Source organism: Odocoileus virginianus, chromosome 9 (genome assembly GCF_023699985.2).
Source record: "Odocoileus virginianus isolate 20LAN1187 ecotype Illinois chromosome 9, Ovbor_1.2, whole genome shotgun sequence".
Taxonomy (NCBI): domain Eukaryota; kingdom Metazoa; phylum Chordata; class Mammalia; order Artiodactyla; family Cervidae; genus Odocoileus; species Odocoileus virginianus.
In genome coordinates, this window is record NC_069682.1 from 60,825,195 (window position 1) to 60,845,571 (window position 20,377).

Consider the following 20,377-nt stretch of genomic DNA (forward strand, 5'->3'; position numbering starts at 1 on the left):
TCCCGGAGGGGCAGTCTGTCCCCTGGTGGACTCTGGCCTCCTCTTGCTCACTCCTGATTTGCCCCTTTGCCTCTTATCTGGGTCTGCACAGCCTTCTTCCACCCATGATGGGGTGTCCCTGCAGGCCACAGGGGTGAGGTTCAAGTGTGACACCTCCTGCTGCCAACCCCATCTCCCACCAACCTGTGCACATGCTCATGCAGGCCCACATGGCCTCAGACTCACACATGTTCACTCATGGTTGTGTACCCCTCTCACCCGCAGGGTTATGGACCCAAACATGCAGACAGCCTGCGTGCGCACACAGGCATGTGCACACACGGGTGTAGTGTGTTTCCATCACGCACCTCGGGAACACAGGCCCCTGAACACACACTGCCATGCAAGAAGCATGACTTTCGAGAACCCCTGCGTCCCATCTGCTGAATGTGACTGCCCACTTTGCCTCCGGTCCTACCACCCTCTTCTTCACCTTCTTGGGCTCCCTGCTTCCCGCACCTTCTGACGACCTCACTGCCCTGCTGGTGGCCCGGCCCAGCCAGCATCCAACAGTGCTCCGGGCTACCTGCTAGACCAGGGTGGTTGTGGTTATCTCTAATCCATTCGCTCTACTGATCCTGCTGGTTCCTTTTCCTCCTCCCGTGTCCCGCTAGCCGGAGCAGGAAACCACGCCGAGACACAAGCAGGAGGTACTGCGCGGGGGGTGCCTGTCCCCACCCACCCGGCCATTCGTCATTTGTCTCCACCGTCCATCCCGGGCTCATGTCCCGTCCCCACCCACCCGGCCATTCGTCGTCATTTGTCTCCACCGTCCATCCCGGGCTCATGTCCCGTCCCCACCCACCCAGCCATTCGTCATTTGTCTCCACCGTCCATCCCGGGCTCATGTCCCGGCTCACACCTCAGCTTCTTCCCTGCTCCCGGCCATCTCTCTCCATCCCCCAAGGCCACCCGCCATCACTCCCTCCCTGTCTGAAGCTCATGGATAGACTTCACTCCCCACAGCCAGCCGTGCCCCCCTCCCTCCCCCTCCCTCCCCCAGCTCCATTCTCCACCTCTCCAGACCACCCCCTGCTTGCTTCCCACCTGCTGACCATCCCCACTGTGTCCCCCCGCCATTCTTTCAATTCATGATTCCATGATTTTATTGAGCTCATCTCCACCCCCATGTCCCTCACCCCCTGTCTTAGACGTCCTTAGACTCCTCTTCCTACACCACTGTCTTGTCATGCCTCCACCTCATCTGTATCCGCTGCATCCCACCCCAAGCTGCTTTTTGTATCTATTGGCAACCAGATGTGGGGGAGGGGGGTATGGGGGGGCGGAGCCTCAGAGCACATCTGTCTTCTCAGAACCCTGGTGTGCCTCCACCGACCCGGTGGGACCCCCGCTGCTCCAGTTCTACCAGGAAAGCTCCCCCTTCCTCCTCCGCCTCCTCTTCCTCCTCCCATTTTTTGAGTCTTTCAACTTACTCCTCCTGTGTTAACCACGTCTCCTTTCTTTCATATAGTCTCCAACTCCTCCTTTGAAACTTAACTGCCAGAGAAGTGGGTCTATTCTTGGCCCACTGAGGGAAAGGTCAGAGGCTGGGGCATCAGAAGGGTCTGGCTTTCGGGGTCCTGAGATCTGGGTTTCAGCCCCAGTTCTGCCACTGACTCTTTGAGGGTCTCAGGAAAGTCCCCTCAGGCCCCAGGCTGCACAGCAGGGCATTCAGCCTAGGTTTCCCCCAGGCCCTTAGCCTTTGGGGACCCACCGCTCCCTCCAGCCTGGGGAACACCACAGGCCCACAGGGCCAGGGCAGCAGCTTCCGGACGGAAGGTTACCAGCCATGTCTTGGGTTCACGGCGGCCCAGGCCCACCATCCTGTGCACGCCCTCTCAGATTTGATCTCTCAGACAGATGTCATTCTGGGGCAGCTTTGCTCAGGAAGGGGTGCAGAAGGTACAGGCAGATGTCTGGAGGGGAAGCAGAGCCTCTGTGGCATCAGTTTCCTTCCTGAAGTGACTTCAGAGTCAGTCCTAGTGGATCTTTGGATGTCAGACATAAGCCCAGGGGAAGCGTCTAGCCTTGTCCAAGGGCAAGCTTGCCTCCCAGGCAGTTGTTCCAGAACCGCTGATCCAGCTTTATCATGAGCTGAGATTGTCTGTTTCTTGTCCTGAATCCTCAAACAGCTTTGCAGATAAGGGTCCCTGGGCTGCCAGCCCACCTGCCCTGCCTCTAGAAGTGGGCACACCACTTCCAGCTTCTCTGCAAAGGCTGGTTGGTCCTCACTTGAATTTAGGGCAGATTACTGCCTCATGCTGTCCTGGCCAGAGCTCAGACCTGACAGTTTAATAAGGACACATCTGTGACTCCAGCTATACCAGGCTCCGTTCCTGTGCCCAGCCTTGGGACTTACCTTCCTCCTGGTCTCTAAGGGTAGTCTTCCTGAACACCTCACAGAACCGCAGTTTCTCCATCTGGCTGTGTCTCACCCTGTCTGCTGTTGAGGAGTGGGTGCCCACAAGGTATCTGGAAGATCCTGGGTGGTCGGGGAAGGTAGTGGTTCACAGCAGAGAATGCTGAATGTCATCTCTCCCCAGTCCCTGGCGTGGAAGCAGGATGCTTTTTCCCGGATGTCCCTGGCTTTAGAAGGGTCATACAGGGCCTGAGCAGTGACGCACACTGGGCTAAGAGGGGCCTGGACTGAGAATCCTACTTAAACACAGAGGTCCAAGGCTTGGCCAGAAGTGGGGACCAGCATCCAGGGAATGACTGGAGCGGCCCAGTGAACAGAGTTGGTGAATTCTCACTGTGGCTTGGTTTAGCAGCCAGAGGAAAGGCACACCTTGTGAAACTAAAGGGAACTTACCCAGACCCGTGGGATTTGAGTTGACTTAGGTGTTCCGAGGCCAGGAGCCAGTCTGGGGAGAAGAAAAGGTGGTACTTAGCCAGAAGTCTCCTCTTCTTGATCTCGAGTGCTTTTTGTCTTTCTGTCTAATCTTGAGTGCTCTTTGCTCTTCTGTTTAATCTTGGTTGGTTTGTGCACCTGTTGGGGCTTATCATCCTTGCTCTGCTTGGCTCTGGTGTGCTGTGAGGGTAAGACGGGGCCATGGATGGGACCCACTTTGCTGGTGGAGGGCGGTGATGGGGACCATTACCACCATCACCATCTTCATCCATACCTTGCACCCTTCTCTCAGAGCTGTGTCTCTGACAGTGGACTGTCCTCTCTGTGTACCCCTAGTTCTTAGACAAGCCAGAGGACGTCTTGCTGAAGCACCAGGCCAGCATCAACGAGCTCAAGAGGACCTTGAAGGAACCCAACAGCAAACTGATCCACCGGGATCGAGACTGGGAGCGGGAACGCCGGCTGCCCTCCTCGCCCGCCTCCCCGTCCCCCAAGGGCACCCCTGAGAAGGTCAATGAGGTAGGTCTCGCCCTGAGCCCCTCAACTGAGGCCTTTGATAAAGATGGTGGGGAAGGTTGCCATGTCCTGACTTACCACTCCCCTCCACACCCCGCTGCTGCATAAGGTGGTGATGGGAATGGGACAGAGGGTTAACCCGAGGAAGACAAATTCACTCTGTCTTAGACTCCTGGGGCTCAGGGACCACCTTGAAATGCTCTAAAGACTCACCATAGCTTGGACTATTTCCCTTCCTTCAGCCAGAATACAATGGAGAAGGGGCGCTGGTTAGAAATGCAGGTTCTGGGGCCCCACGTCAGACCTACTGAATCAGAATATTTGGCACTAGAACCCTGGAATCAGTATTTTAAACAAGGAGATCCTCACACATACACTAAGTTTTAATCCTGGTTGCTCTGTCCAGTGAAGTGAAGTGAAGTGAAGTCGCTCAGTCGTGTCTGACTCTTTGTGACCCCATGGACTGTAGCCTACCAGGTTCCTCTATCCATGGGATTTTCCAGGCAAGAATACTGGAGTGGGTTGCCGTTTCCTTCTCCAGGAGATCTTCCCGACCCAGGGATTGAACCCGGGTCTCCCGCATTGTAGGCAGACGCTTTACCGTCTGAACCACCAGGGAAGCTCCCACTTCTATTCATGCCTGTTGTGAAAACATGGCTAGGTGGTGGGGGCGGTATTCCTTCCTGGGAGCATCTTCAGAGCCCACCAGAGGGGACCAAGTCCTCTAGGAAAGTCAGAACTGTTCCTGAGGCGCCAGGAAAAGGTCCCACTTGACCCTCCTGTCAGAGTGGAGAGCACAGTGTGTTTTTTCAATGGGAAAAGAGAAAGATAGGCTCTTGAGAATTCCTGTATTTATAATCCAAAACCGTTATTTTTAGCACTGCTACATTTTGGCACTCTTTTCCCCCTGTTGACACTTAGGTGTTTTCTCTCTAGTGCTGCTGCTAACTGATCTAAAACCCAACTGAGGTCTAGACTTGGAGTGCCTGGGTTTATACAGTGGCTCTGTTGCCTGCTAGCTGGCTGACTCTGGGCTTGCTACTTAACCTCTCTGAACCTCCATTAAGTAGAGATAATAAAAGTCCCTAGTTCCTCGGACAGTTGTGAGCAACCAATGAGACAAAGAAGGGAGGGACCAGCAGAGGACCTACATACTCAATGTGAGTTACTTCTTTCATCTGGAGAGCCTTGGGACAGAAAGTTAATTTCAAATCAGAATCCTTTAGAAACTTGGGAAAGACCCTGGAAACCTACTTGGTCCAAGGTCATCATTTTACACATGGAGCACAGAAAATCAGAAAGGGGAAGGCCTTGGACTTAATCAGTGTCATAGCTGCTAGGAGAGGAGCCGGAATCTGATTTTCTTGTGACCCAGGCCATTGTATTCGCTATTAAATCACAGCTGTCTGGGAGCAAGACCAAATCATGTGAAGACCAGGACAGAGTCAGTTGTGCGTGTACTGCCCTTTAATGCTTTGAAAATCGGTGACGCAGCTGTGATCTAATAAGCGAGATCAGCACTTTGATTGAATCAGCACTCCCGTGGCCTTGACATGTGGGGTGACGGAGGGCCTCATCCAGTGAGGCTGCTGTAGGAGCCCCCTGGTTGGTGATCAAAGTCACCGATGCCCTGGAGGCCTTTAAGTCCAGTGCCATGGAGGGGGGCGCCTGTCTTCACCCCCTGAGGGCTTCCATCAAGGACCCTGAAGACCCTGCATGGGGCTGTGGGGCTGATCTAGTGATCCGGTTACACGCCCCTCTCCTAACTTCCCTGAGAGACTCTTGTCCCGAGTGGCCTCTGTTCAGTCCTGAAGTGGGTGAAGTGGATGCACAGGCTTCTGAAAGGGTCGGACTCCAGCCGAGAAGGGAAGGCTGAGCCCAGGAGAACAGGGCTCTGGAGTTGAGGTGCCTGTGAGGGGGGGTGGGTGCCCCACCTGCTGGTGACAGCTGGAACTGCTAGAGGGTGCATCTTATTAGAAGGTGGAGTCTGTTCTACCTCTCACCGCCCCGCCGCCCCTAAGAAGCGTAGTGCCTTGTCTGGTCCAGGAGCTAACCTTGGAGCGATAGACATTTTAACTGGCCTTCAGCTCTCACTGGCATTTAGAGGCCCTTGGAAATTTGGGAAATGGGAGGCGCTGTAGCCCAGGACTGGACTGGGTCCTTGAGCCAGTGACATCACCTCTCTGAGCCTCACTGCCTAGTCAGATAATCTAAAAGGGCACCAAAATTGCCACTCCACAGCATTGCTGGGAAGTTTGAATGAAATAATGGATATAAAGTGAAAGTTGCTCAGTTGTATCCGACTCTTTAAGACCCCATGGACTGTCCATGGAATTCTCCAGGCCAGAATACTGGAGTAGGTAGCCTTTTCTTTCTTCAGGGCATCTTCCCAACCCAGGGATTGAACCCAGGTCTCCCCCATTGCAGGCGGATTCTTTGCCAGCTTAGCCACAAGGGAAGCCCTAATGGTTATAAAGTACTTTATAAACTGGAAAGTGCTGGACAGTCACGGGGCCGTTGGCTGATGGTAACTAGGATTCCCTGGTCCAGACATGGGCTTTCTGGGTCTATCCTGCAGGTGTCACTGAGAGTTCCTAGTAGCTCCTCATATACTTTGGGGCCCCATCTGGGCCAGTGGTAAAGTGGTAGGAACTTAAACCAAACTGGGGACCCCATACTATAGAGTTCCCATCTGCCAAAGCCAGGTCTTTGTTCCAAAGATAACTTTTTTAAAAAAGCTTTCTGTTTTGTATTACAGTATAGCCAATTAACAGTGTTATGATAGCTTAAGGTGAACAGTGAAGGGACTCAGCCATACGTACACATGTATCCATTCTCCCCCAAACTCCCCTCCCAATCAGGCTGCCACAAAACACTGAGCAGAGTTCCATGTGCTATAGAGTAAGTTCCAAAGACAAGTTTTTAAAAGGGGCTGAAACCCAGACTGCAGGATTGAACCATTGCCTCAACCAAAGACACCCAGGGAAGACTTGGACTCAGAGGCCCAGTGACAGGACTCCACACCTCTTGAATGAGAGTGGCAGGCGATGAGGAAAGGCCCGAGGTCTGGTGCTGGCTGGCAGCAGACCATGGGCCTCCCTCCCTTGAATGGCTCCAAGTTCCTTTCCATCTCTCCCCAAAGCCCCACATGGCTCCTTCATGACCTAAGGATGCGGGGTTTACAAAGCTGGGCTATTCACGGACTCTGTGTGTGTGTCTCTCCTGCTTTTTCTCTCTCCCTCTCTGTCTCTCCTTCCCTTCCTCCCTCTTTCCCTCTCCTCTGGCCCTGGGCCTCCCCTGCAGTCCCAGAGGACCCAGGACACCTCTCAGCAGGACTTGGCACCTGAGCCTGGGACGGCCGTAGGCTTGGAAGTGTTCACTCAGAAAAGCCTCGCAGCATCACCTGAGGTTACTGTCATCACCTCCCTGCCCGCCCAGAACCACCTTCATGGTCTTAAGAAAGCCCTTTCTCTGGGTTGAGGGGGTTGGACCAGGCTCTGTCCTGCAGGGGAGGAGCAGTGGGTACCCCATGTTGTCCACACGCTGTGACAAGTGAGTGTTCCCCCTCCCAGGGATCCATAAAGGGCCAGCCTGTCCCTCATCCGTGGTTTCTCAGGAAGGACAGGACTGAAACCATTCAAGGGAGATAGAATAGTCTGAGTCACCTTTGGTTTAAAAAGGGCAGGCAGAAATGACCTCTCCAGCCCCACTGAGGCAGGTGACCTGGAGGCAGACTTTGACTGCTAGGCTTGGGATCAGGGGTCGTGGCACCTAACTGATTTTGCCCTGAGGTCTTGTCTCTGCTCAGAGGCCTGAGTGAAGTCTAGCAGTGGCTCGTTAGTCTATCCATCCCCTGCCTCCACTTTCTCTAAACTCCACTTGGAGCTTGGGTCTATTCAGGGTCTTCAGGCAGGTAGAAGTGAGTGTCTTTCTCCAGAGAGCATCCTTGGGGTTGTATGGATGTTGTTCAGGCAAGCATTCTAAACTAGGAGGGCATTGCTTCTGTGCTCGGAACGACAGCAGGCCAAGGGCTCTCAGAACTTCCTGTGCCCCTGCCTGGAAGCCAGGTGGAATCCAGGCCCAGGGGGTTGCATCGTCCCTCTCTACTGGGACTTCGTAGACTGACGGGGTTGGAAAGGATGACCAACTGATCATCTGGGCAAAACTTCCTTCTCCCTGATAGCCAACCCTTCTCTGTTGGCAGAGTGTGTGTGAGGGCATGTAGTATTCTATACTCCCAGAGGAAAATTTTGTAGCTGCTATAAATGTCCTGGAGCTGTAAGAGAGACGTGGTCAGCTACATAAATGGTAAAACATAAATCACAGTTCCACTCTGAAATTTTCCTCAATGTAAAAATAAAAACAAAACTAGGAGCACTCGAGAGAAGGTGGACAGTAATCAATAGCATCCCAAGGTTAGGGAAGCAGTGATGTCTTGGAACAGAGATGTGAGTGGAGCCAAGCACTAGTGCCCTTGTTTGAGGCAAGGCATGCATCCTTCACCGGCATCCCCAAAATTGTCTGTCCAGCCCCTCTACAAGAGGGGGCTCTCGCCATTCTTAACAGCATCCCATTTTGTCTTCAGTCATCCTTTGGGAAGTTTATATATTGAATTATAACCTGCCCTTCTGAGTCACCTGCCTGCAAGCTGCTCTGCCCCCTGGCGCCTGTAGATCTGGTCTGCATCCTCCTCCAGGAAGACCCTTCAGAGTTGAGCATCCCTTTTGTATCCCCAACTCCCACTTTCTTCAGCAGCTTCTACTTTGGTTTCTAGAGGATTCCTTGTCCTGGACCCCTGCTTGGGGAGGAGGCATCTCCTGTAAAGAGCAGGGCCCAAAATGTGATCCAGAGCTCCAGGTGGACCTGGAAGAGCCAGGAGTCAGCAGAATCCTGGCTGGAGATTTTCTTTCTGTGGGCTTGTGTGGGAACATAACTGCCCTGACTCCCAGCTCCCAGCTCCCAGCTTCCGTCTTGGAGCCAGTCTTGCTGCAGTGGCCCCATCTGACAGCAGGGGGCGCTCTGAGCAGGCACTGAAAATCCCCTGGCTCAATGAAAAAGAATGGCTAGGGAGGCTTCTCAGACATCGTCCATCCCGTGAATCCCGTCAGAGGGCCAAAGCTTTCCTCTTTTTGTTCAGCTTTTTTTTCTCTTCAGGATTTTTACTTGTTAGAAACAGAGCTTTCTCTTCCCGCTTGGAGCCTCAGTTTCCCCTTCTGATAAAAGGGTAACAGGACCTGCCTTGCAGATCTCCATTTGGATTAAATTTAATAATGTATCCAAAGGGCTGACATTGCCTGGCACATAGTAACTGAACATAAGGGCGTGTTTCCCTTTTTCTTCCTGCAGAACCTTTCTGTTCTGTGCTAGCTCCCACCCCATTCAACCTAGTTCCCAAGCTTCTGGTTTCTAGAAACTAATTTTCAGTTAGACTGGGGCAGGGATGCTCCAGAAGGGGTGTCATGGACTATCTTTGGCTATCATTGATTGCCAGGCTGATGATGTCAGTACAAGCTGAAATGGGAGCAGCTAAAGCAGCCTGCTTCCCAAATGGAAGAGAAAGGAGGCTTTGTAGGCTGTCAAAGTTCTTCCTCTGGGATGGTTCAAGTGCTGTTGTCCTGAAAGCTTAACAACCTGAAGGAAAATCTCAGAAACCAATACAGACTTTATCTGGACCCTCCCCCTTCCTTGTCTCTCTCTTTCCAGTTGACAAGATTCTTTTCATGAGGTTTGCTTCCCTGACAGTCATGGAGATTTTGCTAAAGTGGATCTGGGGAGTGGAGGTCAGAGGGTTGACCATGCTCCCTTGATCCTTCAGAATGCTTCAGATCTTCTGGGATCTGACAGATTCCTCACCAAATGCTCACCTGCACCAGAGCCCAGGCTCATGGGAACTTGCCTCCTTCTGTTGTTGGGAGCAATTTTCATCACATCTTACCACTGAGCTCTTCATAGCATGTGGAGTCAGAGGCTGGGTTCTAGGCCTGCCTTTATCACTGGCTCAGTCTTTGACCTTGGGCATGGTGCTTACTTCCCCCAAGCCTCAGTTTCCACACCTGTGGGCTTGAGTCAGAGCAGTGGCTTCAAAAGAAGGAGGCATTCTGGGGCACTAGGGCAACCCAGACCTCCAATGTCAACAGGGCAGTCCAGTATCCATGTTACATACTGAACTGCCATCAAGATTTCATGTAAAGGAAGTATTCTGTGGTTGCAAGATTAAAATCCCAATGGCCTTCTTGCTTTTCTTTTTTCGGTCAAAGCCACTGCTTGGCTTGTAGGATCTTAGTTCCCCAACCAGGGATCAAACTCAGGCCCCTGGCAGTGAAAGCACTAAGTCCTAACCACTGGACCATCAGGAACCACTGACCATCAGGGAATTCCCAGTCTTCTTGCCTTTTTTTAAATAACAATTTTAAAAGTCCATCCTTCCCAACATCCTTAAATGTTGTTTGAGAAACTCTAGGGAAGACAGAGGGCTGTCTCACTGATGGTTGATTGTGACACATTCAGTGCTTCTGACCGATGACGATGCTTGGATCTTTAGGTGTTTTTCTTCTCTGATGTGTTCTGGTCAGTCCTTTTCCACTCTGTGAATTTAGTTAGAATTCTCCAAGAATGTGTGTGCTTAGTCACTCAGTCATGTCCAACTCTTTGTGACCCCATGCACTGCAGCCCGCCAGGCTTCTCTGTCCTTGGGCAGTCTCCAGGCAAGAATACTGGAGTGGATTGCCATGCCCTCCTCCAGGGGATCTTCCCAACCCAGGGATTGAATCCAGGTCTCCCGCACTGCAGGCAGATTCTTTACCAACTGAGCCATGAAGGAAGCCCAAGAGTGGAGTGAGAAAGCTATCCCTTCTTGGGATCTTCCCAACCCAGAAACTGAACTGGGGTTTCCTGCGTGGCATGTGGATTACCATCTGAGCTACCAGGGAAGTCCTTTCTAAGAATAGGCCTTGGTATTTGTTTCTTTGGGAATGAACCCCACAGAATTCAAAATGTTTAAGCCATTATGGTGATGGGCACTGACCTCTAGATCTGGCCATCTGGCAGTTTTCACTCTAATCTTCTTCCTTACAATTAGCTCTTACAGAAAGGTTTGAGGCTGTGGCCTGTGAAACTCAACTCAATGCTTCCCCCTCAATTGGACATTAGATCACAATTGGGACCCATATTCTGTTGGCTGTAAGTTGGCCAGGCTCTCAGGCATCAAAAATCAAGCATCCTTTTCCTGACTCTACCGTCAGTTGACCGTGACCTTGAGTAAGTCACTGGCCACTTACCCAGTTTCTCAGGACATGGGGAAAACTGGACTGGAGGAAGGCTCAGGAGTTCTTTTGGCTCTAGGCTTCAAGAATTCCACATGATGTAAGCTCCTTTCTCCTCTGTCAGTGACAGTTTTATTATTAAAAGAGAAAGAGAAGGAGTCCTAGACCATCGATAGATCTCCATTTCCCCGTGGTTAATATAGGGAGGATATGAGACCCCCACCCCATTTTACCAAGTTAGGCTGGTGGTTGAGGGGTAGATAACATCAGTAGATAATTGGCTGGGTGCCTTGATGGGAAGTGTAGCCTTGATCCTTGATGAAGCTGACCAGCATTGTCATGTCTGCCTCTGCCCTGCCAGTTCTGGGGACAAGTTGACCTTGGCCCCTTCTTGCAGAGGGAAAAAGTGACACATTCTTCAGGTGCCTGATATTTCATGTTAACTTTTCTTGCTCCAATTGAAACGCAGGGTTCAGAGCATTGGGTATTTATAGAGAGAGAGTACATTAGGCCAGAAGAGCTCAGTCTCCTAAAAGTGACCAGCACACAGCAGGAAGGAAGCGACTCGAGCCTCGCCGGCATCCTTGCTGATGGCAGACTCTCCAAGGTAGACATCCTGGTGGACAAGTTCAAGGTGGAAGTGGCCACAGAAGAAAAGGTGGGAGCCAGAAGAGCAAACACCCAGAGAACAGGCAGAATGATCACGAGCCCTGAAGACTTCGAGTCTGTGTGGGATGAAGCCCTCTGGGTCAGGGGATGCCCAGAAAGGGCTTCTCTGGCTGCAGGCTGCACCCCAGCAGGAAGGCTCCCGGAGGGCTCCCAGTTCAGGGTGGATGCTGCAGAGGTAGCGGTCAGGAAGCCCCCGGCCTCCCATGATCAGCTGGAGGGCCCGGCAGACCTGAGGCAGGAGCTGGAGGAGTTCCAGGCTCGCAGAAGACCCACTGCCCCAGGCATCCAACCCGCAGAGGTGGATGTGCCCTCTCCAGCCTCCGAAGCGGCAGGACTCCGGTCGTTTCTTCTGGACCCCACCCACACAGAAGCCAGAGCCGACTCGAGCGATGAAACCGACACTTCCTTCGCAGAGAGAAGCTTCTACTTCAGCTACGGAGAGAGAGATGCTGAAGATCAAGTCCTCCCTCCACCCCTGGAGGAGAGAGAAGAGCACGTAGATGTCCCATCCGAATGGGAGACCAGGCAGAAGCTGGTGGAGGGGCTCACGGAGAGATTGGAGCTGGACTCCTCAGGCCCGTGGGGCTCTGCTGCTGCTGGGAACAAGCACCACGGGGGTGTCGCCCCCTCAGCTTCCCCAGAGGAAGAGGCGGGGCCCCCCAGGAACCACCGACCAGAGGACCTGGAGGTCTTTGTCGAGCAGCTCGGAAAGGGACCTTCTCCAGGGATGACGTTCGCTGGGGATGGGGACGCAGCTCAGTGTGGGGTGGAAGGAGAGGATGCTCATGCCTTATCCTCAGAAGCTGCCGAGGAAGAGGCCCCCAAGAGTGGAGATTTGATGGGAAAGGCTGAGAAAAGCCCCCCCGGAGAATGGAACCACTCACCTCACAGAGGAGGGGCCGTGCGACCAGACCCTCAGGTCTTTGCCCTTCCGTGGGCCATCCCTCCTGGTGACATCGGGAAGCCAGCTAGGCCGGACAAAGGCAACTTCCTGCCCGAAGAGAGGGGACTGGTTCACACCCAGATAGGAGAACCTGCAGCGGAGGACAGCAAGGTCACAGCGTTCCTTCAGATGGAAGTGATCACCTCGCTCCCAACCTCCCCCCTTCCATCTGCGGCTCAGATTTCTCCAGAGGCAGCTTCTCCAAGCTCATCCCCCCATGGGTCAGGGGAGCCTGTGCAGCTCAGGGACCCCTTTGGAGAACAGCCCCCTGTGTTTCTCAGATATGCCCATCCTTCTAAAGAGAGCCCGGAGCCGAAGGACCGAGTTGGGCTGGCTGTGACCCTGACGGATGGAGGGGAGCGCAGGGCCCCTCCCGTCGCCAGCAGGAAGCCTAGAATCATCTCTGAAGAGGCCGAGGGGTTGGTGTTCCCTGCAGGGAAGCACAGGGAGATGCCCTCTCTCCAGGCTGGGGATCATGAGGGCTCCTTGGAAGATATCAGCAAGACCTCCGTGGCCAACAAAATCCGCATCTTTGAGACCCATGGAGCTGAGACTCGCTGGACAGGTCTGGGGGAGACCAGGGCCTTTGCCCACGAGTTGTCTTCAGAGGCCTCCACGGGGCAGGCAGAGCCACAGCGGAGTAAGCGTTTCGACCTGGGATGTGTCCAGTTCCAGCCCCCGGAGGATTTGGCTGTCCCCACAGTCACACAGCCTTCAACGATGCCTCCAGCTCCCAGCCGCTTCCGGGAGGGCGTCTCTACATCCTTCCCTCGGGAAGGACGCGAGGATGTCGAGCTCGTGTCCAGCAATCCAGGCTGTGAAACCACACTGGAGGAAGCCCCTGGGGGAACTGGCCACGTGAGCCCCCACCCCCACCGCTGCCCCCAGCCGGGGAGCTGACCGCATGCTGCGTAGCTCAGTAGAAGCATGGTTCAGTGGCCCCTCGTCATTACCGCAACCAGAGGCTGCTTGTCCAACCCTATGAGTTCTCTTCCCTAAACGGGCCTGAGTGTGGCCCAGGCGGAATGACAGGTTCATCTGCTTGGCCCATGTTAGCTTAGCCACAGAGACCCTCGGCTTTTGGTGTGACCCGGCACCCAGAGGGTCCCACAGCCCGGGTGGAAAAGGTGGCACCACCTCCGGCAAACTACACACTCGCTTTGCCTTGCTACCCCCACCTGCTGGGTTCCTACCGTTTTGCTTGGCTTGGCCAACAATCTTCCTTCATCCTCTTCCCTTCCCTGGTGCTCCTGTCCGCGGGAAGCTGACAGTCCAGAGGTTTCCATCCTTCGCTTCTGGTTCCCTCTCGGTCCCAGTGCCAAGTTCCTTTCTGCCTCCTTAAGACTAACTGTCTTCTCTAATCCAGAACAAAGCCGGAGACGCGGTCAGGCAAGAGACGCAGGTCACCAGCTTAGCGGCGAACCCCCCAGGAAAGGGGGGGCACCTGAGATTCGCCAGCCCCCCGGGCCCTCAGGTCTCTGCAGCCCCTCGGTGCCCTGATGACCCAGTCACCTTCGCCTGGCCAGGGTGCCTCGCGGCCTTCACACCCCCACCTGCTCTGGCAGCGCCTCTTGTGGCAGCTCACCTCTGGCTTGTCTGGAATGTGTCCTCACACCTCTCAACCTTCCAGAAACTGGCTGAACGGAGGCTTGTCTCGCGAGTGAATCTCTAAGCCTACTGAGTCTCTAGAACCTGGAGCCAAGTACTTAAAAAAAAAAAATATTTGGTGGATGTTAGATTGGTCTTTAAAAAAAGAATGTTGTAAAACAGCCAAAAATGTGTGTGTGGTGTTTAATCCCTGACAGGCCAAGTTGAGAGGTATGTATGTCAGACAAGAGTGGCTGGTCCCCCTCCAGCATTTCCTTGGCCTGCTGTTGTCAATTGCACTGATTTGACCAGAACCTCCACTCATGGAGCTCAGGGTGAAGGGCTGTAGCACCCAGCTCCCAGGAATTACCCCGTGTGGCTCCTCCCACTAGATGATGCTGACTCCACCCACCGAGACTCAGTGGAATTGACAAAACCGTGCTGGCTTCCTCTTTGTTCTTCAAAGCTCTTGGCCCCAGCCTCTCTGCCTCCCCACCCTGGGTGTCCCCAAGTCCCTGGGCCTCCCTCCTTGGTTTCTCTCTCCTCAATGTCCGCCTGCACGGATGGGCCTGGGGTCCGGGCTCCCATCCCTGCTGCGTGCGCAGTGCCGCTTCTGATAAACTCCCAGATCCAAACCTTGGATGGAGCCTCCTGTCCAGGCCCAACTGGCAGGATGTCTGCTTTGTACTTGCTTTTGCCATCAGCGAGAGACCCTCGGAAAGGAGCGTCCTCACTCTTGAGAAATTTTCTTTGTGTGTGTGTGTGTTTTCTTTTTTTAGCTTATTATGGTGTCAAAGACCCTTTCCGGGGGTGTTTTTCTTTTCCTGACCTGCTCTTCCATTTGGGGGCATCAACTGGCCCCAAGATTTCTTCTGTCATTCACCATCTTGATTTCTCTCTTTCTCTCCCTCTCCCCCTATCCCACACCCCGCCACTCCTCTGATTTTATCTGGCCATAGAGAGCAGGGCTGAGGGAGGGCTCCGAGGAGAAGGTCAAACCGCCACGGCCCAGGGCCCCAGAGAGTGACACGGGAGATGAGGACCAAGACCAGGAGAGGGACGCCGTGTTCCTGAAAGACAACCACCTGGCTATTGAGCGGAAGTGCTCCAGCATCACCGTCAGCTCCACATCCAGCCTGGAGGCCGAGGTCGACTTCACCGTCATCGGCGACTACCACGGCAGCGCCTTCGAAGACTTCTCCCGCAGCCTGCCCGAGCTTGACCGAGACAAGAGCGACTCCGACACCGAGGGCCTGGTGTTCTCGCGGGATCTCAACAAACGAGGCCCCAGCCAGGATGACGAGTCCGGGGGCCTGGAGGACAGCCCGGACCATGGGGCCTGCTCCACCCCGGATATGGCCCAGTTCGAGGTACAGTGGAGCGTCACCGGGACCCAGGCCCTCCAGGCACTGCATGTTCAGAGGGCCCTGGGCCACGCGTGAGAAGACTGAGCCGCCAGCCGGAAGCTCTGATCAGTGTTGCATGACCGCCCCTCCGCAGAGCAGCATGGTTCTGTGCTCGCATGTTCGGCAGCTCGGTTTACCCCTAACTGCACTCCCGGGCGCTTTAACCCCGTGACCCCATCTTTTGCCTGAGGTCAAGTGACGACAGGCAGTCCGGTCAGACTCGACTCCTCCCCCTGCCTGCGTTGCATGGCACCTGCAGAGACCGTGTGCTTGTGGACTCATGGGGGCGCCTGTGGCCTGCTCTGAAAACCAGATGTCTGTTTCTGATCCCTGCGCTGGCTCCTCTCCCTGGGGCCTGGGGTCTTGGGGGAACAGTGGAAACTCCTAGAGAAAAGGAAACGTCATTGCAGAAGGGGACACAGGGACAGACTGGGTCTGGGCCTCTCTGCTCTCAGTGCTTCTTTCTGGGGACCTTTGGTCCTGATTCCTTTGCTTTTCCGTCTCTTCCAGCCCGAGCCGCCTCCCACCATACTCTCCCTTCCCCCAAATTCCAGGCATTGAAATAGGAGCTTATCCACTCTGGGTTTTCACTCCGTGCTGTACCCTCTAGAGAAGGTTTTTGCTCCCTTTCTCTGCCTTGCAAACTTGTCATGTTCCAGGACCGAGTTCACATATCGCTTAACGAGTGAATGCTTTCCTGACCACCCAGGGCAGAAGCATTGCTCCCTGCTCCGCCTGCTTCCGCTCCCATCATAACTACAAGTTATCAGGTTCCTGTCTGGCAGGTCTGCGTTCCTATCAGGTGGCAACTCCACTAAGCTTGCACATACCAAGCGCTAATAATGATTAATTGAATGAATAGCTGGATCTCTAAGTTATAACCATCTATTAATAGAAGAGTCCCCTCTTACCATCCTCCCAACCTGATGAAAACTGGCATTCATTCATTCATTTATTCATTCATTCTTTCACTCACATATGTTAGCACCTGCTGTGTGTATAACTATGAACTAGGTTCGATGGTGGACTCAGAAGAAACTAATCATTTAACATAAGACTTCTAGAGTAGAGGCTGTAATCTGTTTTACCACAGGCCAGATCTGCCTAGCTCATGTGTTTTCTTGGACCTTGGTTTAAAAATCAGGACGATGAAAATAAGATCCAAGGATTTTTTTAAAATAGCATTTAAAAAATCAGATAATCCAGTCACTCAGGCCAAACCTGAGCGGACCCCACATGCTCTCCAGTTCATCCCCGTCCTCAGCAAGCCCACTTCACTTGTTTACATCTGCTGCCTGCCCCTTCCCCCCACCCCCAGGCCTCCAGGTGTGTGACTCTTGCTCTCAAGAACAGACAAAACAGCTGGGAGGTGGTGGCATCACCCCTGAAGTCATTCAGGATGGTGTATATCAGGAAGATGCTGGATGTGAGACCCAGCAAGGAGCATGTTTACTGAATAGTGAATGTTCTCTTAATGGTAGCCTGAAAACCAGCATGTACCACCATGACGTTGTATTGTCCCAGGGTCACAGGCAGCCTGTCTGGGTGCTGCTGATGGGTCTGGCTCCCTTCCCGGGCTGTTTGTCTGTGACATCACACCAGGCCTCTTTTGCCCTGGCCTGCATCACCCTCTGGAAAGTCAGCCAGCAGCAGGGGTTGGAATTCACCTGCTGACCCTATGTCGCAGTTGCCTGTGAGCAGGAATCATGTTGGGGTTTGAGACACAGTGTTCCTCCCGCATCTCCCTACAGCCCGTGAAAACAGAAACCATGACTGTCAGCAGCCTGGCCATTAGGAAGAAGATTGAGCCGGAGGCTGTACTGCAGACCAGGGTTGCCACTGTGGACACCACCCAGGTAACCTGTGCCTTCCTATGTGTCTGAGCATAGAAACTGGGCATTGGAGTGTGGCGTCCCCACCGTGGCAAACTCCCTTGGCCAGCCCTTGCCACCTTGGCTTCCCCCAGCACCACAATTTTAACCCTGATGCTCTTCTGAGCTTCATTATCTTCCCTGAGCCCTAGGGGTGGGTGATGGGACGGGCAGACTATCCTCTTAAAGCCTCAGTTTTCCCATCTGTAAAATGGGGATGGCCATGTGGCCTTTATTCTCCTGGGAGTGTTACATGGATAAAAAAAATGGGTCTTATCCAGTGATGATGGGTCACTTGAAGGGGTTGGAGAGGTTTCTTGAGCTATCCTAGGGTCTGCTTTGGGAGAAGAGAGATCCCAGTTCAGCTTTAATCAGAGCTGCTCACACAGGATCATTTTTTTTTTCTTTTTTATGCACGGGGGTTCCACATTAGACTGACAGAATGAACAAACTGAAAAAAAAAAGATAAGCTATTTGTCTCAGCAAGATGAAACATACCTACTAGTACCCTGGAGAAAGTGTTCAGTCATTCAGTCATGTCCCATTCTTTGCAACCCCATGGACTGTAGCCCACCAGGCTCTTCTCCAGGCAAGAATACTGGAGTGGGTTACCATTCCTTTCTCCATGTGATGTTCCTGATCCAGAGATTGAACCCCGGGTCTCATGCATTGTAGGTAGATTCTGTACCATTTGAGCCAGCAGGGAAGCCCAACCTGGAAAGGCTGTTGTAGACAAACACAGATCCATTACTTACAGTGCACTTCCTCAGCTCCTTTCATTTTTAAGCTCTGAAAAGGGAGGCTGAGCGTCTGATAGATGTCCTCTAGGTTCTTGCTGGCCAGAGGAACTGCAGTGCTGGGGGCTCTTTTGCCCTGGAGACCCATCTTTGTCTCAGGAACTTAAAATATAAATCTACATGATGTGGGCAGCTCTGTCTTTTCCAGAACTTTTTCTCCATCTTTGATAACATGCATAGAGGTTTCTGAGGTGGCTAGTGCAGCTGTAAAAACCTTCAAGTTCTGACAAGGTGTGACACTGTGTGACCTGTGTGGGAAGCTGTGTGACCCTGGGCAAGCTTCTCCGCTGGTCTGTTTTGTTTTAGTAATGTGTGCTGGCTTTGTTTTTATACAGAGAAGTAGAAAACTAAAAATGTCCCCACAGCTCCTATAACAAAATAACAACAAAATAGTCACAGTTATGAAATTCAAACAGAACAAAATGAAGTTTTTCTTGTGATTCTTCCCAGAAAAAAAATTATGCATATACCAACATATGTGCTTACATCTCTAGATACTTAAATTTTTTCACAAAAGAGATTGTTCTCTTTTACATTTTACCTTTTTTCTTAATATTTACCCTGGCGATCCCTCCATGTTGGCCCATGTGGACCCACCTCACTCTCCTTATTCCCACTTAGGAGTGGATCCTGATTTAGCATGTATTTATCTCCCATCAATGGGCCTGTGATTGTTTTTGTCTTTTGCAGTTAACACTGAATGCTTCAATGAACTTTTCTGTACAGACTCCCTGGTAAAACTTTCAGTTTGCATCCAAAGGGTGAATCCCTAGCAATGGGCTCCTCAGTCAAAGAACACAGGCTCTGAAATTTGGATAGAATATTTCAGATTATCTGGGATTGTTTCCCCTTTGTGAAATAAAAGGATTGGAATGAGCTGGAGGACCTGTGACCTGGAATGACCTGAGGCCCGTTTGTAGTTTGGTCTGTGTGTGGATAGGGCTTCCCAGGTGGTGCTAGTGGTAAAGAACCCGCCTGTCAGTGCAGGAGACAGAAGAGATGCGGCTTTGATCCCTGGGTTGGAAAGATCCCCCAGAGAAGGAAATGGCAACCCACTCCAGTATTCTTGCCTGGAGAACCCCATGGACAGAGGAGCCTGGCGGGCTACAGTCTATGGGGTCGTAAAGAGTCAGACATGACTGAATGCATGCACACATATACATATGGTGTGTGGACATCCCCCTCCCCAAGTGCACGCACGTCCGCTCACACTGCCTGCCACTTGGTACCTGGGGATGCCTCCTGCCCAGGTGGAAGATGCTACAGTCGTTTTCGGTACTCTTCCTCTCTCCCCCCACCCCTCTGACAACTCCTCCTCTGGCCCCCAGGTTGATGGGACTGCCCTAGGAGGGAAGGAGTTCCTCACAACTACTCCCTCCATCACCACAGAGACCATATCAACCACCATGGTAAGTAGGACCTGAGACTTGCCTCTCTGACCAGCCCCCTTGCCCCTGAAACAGCCAGATAACAAGCTGACCTCGCCAGGTGTGGCAGGAAGCCCTCATCCACCTCACTGCATCAGGCATGGGACACAGAGTCGAAGTTTGATAGTCTGGCCCATAGTTGCCACTGGACAGCCTGTCAGATCTCAGTTTCGCAAAGTGAATAATGTGGGAGGTGGCATCCCTGAGTTTCAGTCATCTGGACCATCTGAGCTATGGCAGGGACAAAGAGAGGATGGTACTGTCTGATTAACTGATTATAGCAACATGGAAGGATTGTGCCTATAAAATCCTTCCTGGATGAAGTCCATCCTCCTGGCACCTGCGGGTGGCCCAGGCCACTTCCTCGCGTTGGTCAATAGATGGCGTGTGGTGACTTTAAGCTGGAAGCTCAAGTTCTGAGGGACCCTGTGGTTCTGCTCTTAAGAGAACGGTCACATCAGATTCTTCAAATGATGACACAGCACGGGTAGCATTCAGCCACAGCTTGTGGCACCTTGCAGCACACTCGGGGGCAGAAAAAGAGCTGTGAGGTGGATGCTCTTTTTCCTCCACCCTTTACAGAGGAGGAAAATGAAGTTCAGAGAGGTAAAGTGACTTACCCAAGGGCACACCACCAAACACATGCTAGAGCCAGGTCAAAGCCAGGCATTCTGGGTCCAGAAGCCCCACCGTCCACCTCAACCGCTCTGCTCAGCTCCCCCATCCTGACCGTTGTGAACAGTGGCTGCATGGGGCTGGGGCTGGGGCTGAGTGGGTGTCAGTGCCTGGGCTGGATCTGTCTTGAGCCAAGGGAGGTTGTTTTCAAATGCTTTCTCTTGCCAAACTCCTGATACACACATGGGAAGAAAATTACATTAATTTAGGCTACTCCGCAGGAAGGTTTTGAGTAAACAAAGACTTTAAAGATGCATAAAAAGTGGCCAGCTTGCACACTTTCCCCGGGTCACTCCATTCCTCCTCTCCCCTCAACCCTTTGCCATGTGGCATC

The 20,377-nt window shown here is 52.8% G+C and overlaps 1 protein-coding gene across 19 annotated transcripts in view; it reads left to right on the top strand.

The window, feature by feature from the left end:
• The window catches only part of EPB41L1 (erythrocyte membrane protein band 4.1 like 1), a 135,467-nt gene that overhangs the window by 98,992 nt on the left and 16,098 nt on the right, over positions 1-20,377 (top strand). For 8 of the 19 annotated variants that reach the window (XM_070472581.1, XM_020897745.2, XM_070472582.1 and 5 more), the window contains 8 exons: positions 654-689; positions 3,227-3,409; positions 6,710-6,814; positions 11,138-13,138; positions 13,647-13,754; positions 14,827-15,237; positions 17,025-17,129; positions 19,270-19,350. In XM_070472581.1, coding sequence (XP_070328682.1) covers positions 654-689; positions 3,227-3,409; positions 6,710-6,814; positions 11,138-13,138; positions 13,647-13,754; positions 14,827-15,237; positions 17,025-17,129; positions 19,270-19,350 — 3,030 coding nt within the window. The remainder of the gene's footprint in view (positions 1-653; positions 690-3,226; positions 3,410-6,709; positions 6,815-11,137; positions 13,139-13,646; positions 13,755-14,826; positions 15,238-17,024; positions 17,130-19,269; positions 19,351-20,377) is intronic. The other 11 variants (XM_020897757.2, XM_070472586.1, XM_070472585.1 and 8 more) reach the window with 6 other exon arrangements.